General features: G+C 45.2%; 1 protein-coding gene and 1 pseudogene across 1 annotated transcript; one reads left to right on the top strand and one right to left on the bottom strand.

The window, feature by feature from the left end:
• Positions 1-1,036: 1,036 nt before the first annotated feature.
• LOC136534412 (uncharacterized) lies at positions 1,037-4,542 on the bottom strand (annotated as a pseudogene).
• A 251-nt stretch (positions 4,543-4,793) lies between these two features.
• On the top strand, positions 4,794-5,341 carry LOC136534411 (actin-binding protein wsp1-like; the record flags this gene model as incomplete). Its single annotated transcript, XM_066526849.1, has 1 exon — positions 4,794-5,341. A coding segment is annotated over exon 1 (548 nt), but the record flags the coding sequence as incomplete, so codon positions are not given.
• Between the last annotated feature and the right edge of the window lie 95 nt (positions 5,342-5,436).

Below are 5,436 nucleotides of genomic sequence, written 5' to 3'. Positions count from 1 at the left end.
AGATAAAAAGTTGCATTGTCATCTACAAGTTTGTACTTCATACTTTATTTAAATGTCACATACATGGTTTATAACATTTTGCTTAAAAAATTATTTTATAAGCCTACTCGATAACACACAAGCACTAGAACCTTCCGTAACTAATCTTCGTTGGGCATTTTAGTACAACCAAAATTCTATTTTCACTTTTCCACATGTTCTAACACATAAATATGATGCTCATGAGGTGGTTAGTAGTTGGTTTAGAGTGTAACACCGAGGATGTTACACGGGCCCGCATGGGCACATGAAATGGCGCGGGAAGCGGACTGCAGGCGCGAACGGACAAACGCCCCGTCTGTCCAGACGCTAGTAGTTCCATATTTCAAAGCAAAGTTAATTCGTATCATGGTGTTCCTAATTCTACGATGAACCGCATGATGGATATCCCATGGTCAAGTTTGATGGCTTCAGGTTGAGGGTGAAATTTCGTTCTTTGGGGACCTCAGTATGTCCGCCTCACTGTGAGACTTCTATCAGCGTGTACAAGATGTCCGAAACAGCTGTAATCGTTGGCAAACTAGATAAAAAGTTTTCCCAAATGGTGCTTCAAGAAACTACTCCTAGTAGTCAATGAATAAGAATATACAGGGTAAACCTTTATCTTGTACAAACATAATGGACGACTACAGGACAGGTTGTGACTTGTGAACAACGTATATCTCATCTTCTGAACACATGCCACAGTCGTTAGAAACAACCTCACACAAATTCGTAAAACTTGTGACATGCATCCCAAACCGACTATGCACACTTAGTTTCTATGCAAAACAGCCACCTGAACGATCAGTACAACACAAATTCCCTAGGGCTAAAACAGGTGTTTTCTCGTCGATAAAAATATTGACAATTGTCTGTAAACCTATTTCTCCACCAAAACAAAAGGCAAAGATTGGTAAACCATCCAGGGTAAGATGAATCATTGGTGCACCCTGGTTTTTCACCCGCCAAAACAAGGGAGCCTGTAGTAAACGGGTTAACGGGCACGATGCTACATTCATTGTGCGTTCTCGGTTTTCTCATCACTGTAAACCAGCGGCCCTGCCGGTCTGCCTACCAAGATTGAATTAGGCACTGTACCTTCATATTCTCCACTTAGACCACGGTATGAAGTGCCTTGAGTAATCGATTGAGGACATTGCTCTTCCTTGGGTAAAGGACAGCGTCATTGTGCTGGTTTTGGATGCTTAGTGCCTTTTCTGTTACCTCAGCCAGTGCGAGCAACATTTCTGATTGCCTCCTCATTTTCTGTGGGGGGGCAAACGATTAGAAAACATGTGTGATAATTAGTAAAAAAAAAGATGAAACAAAATAAAAGCAAATGAGTGAGCCAACCACAGCACTATTAAAGGACAGAACTTGTTCAAACAGTGACAGATGGATAGACCCATCTGCATATGATGTACCTTGGGGGCAATTATCTTCCACATAGACACCTTTGATAAAAGAAAAACGTGCTTCTTCTGTTGTGCTCGCAACTCTTGCTTCTCTAAAGTGATCAAATCCTTGAAATCCAAAAGATATTCTCCAGTCCACTCTCTTCCCCTGAAAACATGTTGCTTCTGGCATCAGAACCATAGCAAAATTATGTAAATGATGCCACCCTTCATATAGATTTGTAATCAGGCACAAACAATACAAGTATCTTGGGTTCTATTAGAGGACAATAATGTAGCATACCTGCCAAAAGCTAGTACAGCTTCAAAAGGTGTAATAACTGGAGCTAAAAAATCCTTGCTATCCAGCAAAGCGGTTGGGCACAAGAAACATAAATAAAAACTTCGCACTGCTCCAAGGAAAAACAATGTCAGATGGTATAGATAGGTGAACAGAGAAAAACAGTTCAGAGTTAAATTAAAGTAGCACACCTCTGGAAAATTCGCAAGTTTTTGCAGAATTAGGCCTGCCCATGACCAATGTATAAGATTCTTTCCAGCGGCCTTGATCAGTTCTTTCATTTGTTCGATTTATATGAAGATAACCAGCTGCATCATCAAGGAGTGCAATGCACCACATCACAAAATTTAAGAGTTTTCTAGCAAAATTCCAGGCCAGATAACATGAGAACTAAAATAATAATATTCAAGTAAAGTGGTCGTATTTGGATTATGGGAATGCACAAAATCAATTGACCAGTAAAGAAACTAGGAATGTCTGGTCTAGGCAAACCATGAAACTAGTTTAGGGAGTTCATCTCCCGCTTGATCTGCTTATAGCCAAACTAAACCAGCCTTGTGATGAAACCGATCAGGCATGGATCAGATCTTGCATGGTATAGTGCCTTTCTAAGAGGCATGCATGGCTGAAATATAAAGGTAAACCTCATAGCTGACGTCACAATCTAACAGTGCCTCAACATTGGCATAACTACTTTTTATGTTCAAGTTAACAATGTGCATACCAACACCCAGAGTTCCCACCAAAATGCCAATAATGTTTGCATCCTTTGCCTTCTCCACAAGGTAATACCTACAATTAAAAATTATATTTTGTAAGCAGTACCAAATAATGTAAGAAAAAGTACATGAATGCTGCAAAAACAAAGTACCTTCGCCTAAGAATTTTCATCAGATGAGAGATGTCAGCTGTGAGTTGATTTTCTATTGCGTCATATCTAACTACAAAAGAAACATTAACATTCAAATGCATCACATTCAGAAGACCCCTGCATTAGAGCAATTACCTTACCAAATGGAAGATTATTTAAAACTTACTAAGATGATCAATTACAGAATGGAAAATGTAAGCATGTGCAGTTGCAAATAATGTAAAGAAGAGGACTATAAGATCTGCATCATGCATCGCTAAGCAGAAGTTACAAGATCACTGCCGATCAAGAATCAAATTTTAGATTTCAAACAAGCTGTACTCCAAGTACATCACATTGGTTGCCATATGCAGTATTTGAATATCACACTGCTGATTATTCAAGAGAAAAACAACTACAAGCTTAGGAAAACAAGACTTGCACAAATTAAAACAATCCTCCTGCCATACACAAAATGAGGATGAAAACACACCTATTTCACATTTATTTGAAGGTAAGGACTATGTTGGCAAATGCTGAGTTATCTTGTCCAATCCAAAATATCAAATAGTCCTCCATTTTCTCATCAACTGAAATATTCCATGTAATGCCACCAAGGCTGTACTTTTGTGTGGAACTGGAACATTTCATGCCATAACGATTGTCCAGGAATGTTGCTACATCGCTGTTTCTTGTGATATCTCCGTTACAAGAGGTGGCCACTCAACTGAGGGAATTGTGTTTTCTTCTGTAGTACTTGATGGACTCATAACTGAACACAGAATTTCTGCATACTGGACTTCAGGATTGCCAGAATTTGATTTACATGACTCCATGAAAGCTCGTCTAAGATCATCCAATGCATATGCGTACTCTAGTCCATACAAAACCTGTTTGGTAAGCCATAATAGCCAAGATTAGTGAAAATAGAATACGTAGAATGTAAACTATCGGCCCCCGGTTGGCTTGCTGAAACTTGGCTGAAACTAGCTGAAAAAACACTGTTCTGGCTGAATTGTTGTGAGAGAAAACACTGTTTCCGGCTGAAAAACAAGCTGAATAGTGCGGATTATAAGGTAAGCTGGAATCGTTGATAGCATAACATAGTTAATATTTGTTTATCGGTAAAACATGCCAATGTGTACTAGTGAATGCAAGGCAACAGAAACCTGAAGTAAGCAGATCAATGAAAGTCCTAGACATGATATAGAAATTGCTGTTTGAACCAGCATTCTACTCCTATTGTAGCATTACTTGTACCATAACAGGAAGAGTGGAAGACCACAGGAAATACAAAAAGATTTTTCCGCTGACCTATTTTTGTGCCTGCACTGGCTATTACTAGATGCGGGCAGGATGCATCTATTTCTGTTCTGGTGGATTCAATTTATGCTTCACAGACTGCAGGAGATGGTTACTATGGCAATTTGTCTGACTATGAGGTTCGTCTTAGGTGAACTGTCCATATAAGTCTGCAATAAGATTTAGTTCTAATTGAATGGTATTGATAATGGAACTGTGTTTGCAATACTCGAGGATTAATTCCTATGGAGGGAGAGAGAAACAAAGGAAGGTTATGGATGGAAACAGAGGGAGGGGGGAGGGAGGGAGAAGCCACAGGGAAGTAGGGCCCATTAGATGGTAGCTATGATGAACCCATGCCTCTCCCACATCCAATGGTTGGATTTACTTGCCAAAACCAGTGGTCAAGACCAGCTGCACAAGCTATTGATCCACCATACTTCTACTATGAGAATGTTGTTCTTGCTCCAAAAGGTGTCTAGACTACCATATCGAGATTCTTGTATGATATTCAGCCAAAGTTTGTGGACTCGAAGTACTTCTGTGCTGCTGCCAGGAAAAGGGGTTACATCCTTAATCTGTCACTTGAGAACAGGTCACCTCTCCCCCCCCCCCCATACCTCCAAAGACCATATCCGAAGCATTACCTCGTACCAAGAGGTGGTGGCCGTCATGGGACCCAAGACGACAGTTCAATTGCCTCCATACTTGTGTCTAGTGCAAAATTGTTAGAGAGGATTTTGTTGGAGTATGAGAGTATGTGTATTAGGCCCATGAGGCCCATGTATGACCAATATACATTGCTACCCTCCTTCTAGGGTTAGCCTGATGAAATCACAACTCTAGCATGGTATAGAGCTAGGCTTTCCTCCTCCCCTTCCCCACCCAGCCGCCAGGCGCCGCTGGCCGATTTCTTGCCGCCGCCATGGCTGGCCGCCCTCCCCCTCCCTCCCCAACCTACTTCCAGGCTTTCCCCTCCCTTCCCTACCCGTCCTGGGCCCAGCGCGCGGCGCTGGCCTCCTTGCCGCGGACGCGGAAGGCCCGGCCGCCGCCGCTGTCGCTGCGGCCGCGGGCGGTGCCGGCGCAGCCGCGGGCGCGGGCGTGGGTGGCCCCGCGCGGGCGCGGCAGCGGCCCCGCCGCTGCGGGCGCGGGCGTAGGCAGCCCCGCCGCTGCGGGCGCGGCGCAGGCGGCCCTGCCGCCGCGCGCGGCGCAGGCAGCCTGGCCGCTCCCTGCCGCCGGCTCGGCTTGGACAGCCTGGCCGTGCCTGCCGCCCGCTGCTGCTGCAGGGCGGGCGCGGGCGCAGGCAGCCACGCCCCTGCCGCTGGGGGCGCGGGGGAGAACCTGGAGCCTTTCTTCTTCCCCGCTCCTCCTCCTCTGCCGCCCTCTGCCCCTCTCCAGACGGCAGGGGCCAGCTCCGCTCTCGCCGCTGCTCTCGTGGCTGCACGGGCTGCTGCTGCTGACAGCCAGGCCCGGGTGCGGGCGGCCGCCCTCGCTTTGGAGCGCGAGCGCGACGCGGCTGATGCCCTGGCCCGCCAGATCGCTGAGGCGGAGCAGCTCCTCGTCCTCCC

The sequence above is a fragment of the Miscanthus floridulus genome, unplaced genomic scaffold (genome assembly GCF_019320115.1).
Source record: "Miscanthus floridulus cultivar M001 unplaced genomic scaffold, ASM1932011v1 os_1918, whole genome shotgun sequence".
NCBI classification, from domain to species: domain Eukaryota; kingdom Viridiplantae; phylum Streptophyta; class Magnoliopsida; order Poales; family Poaceae; genus Miscanthus; species Miscanthus floridulus.
This window is presented reverse-complemented; position numbering and strand designations above follow the sequence as displayed.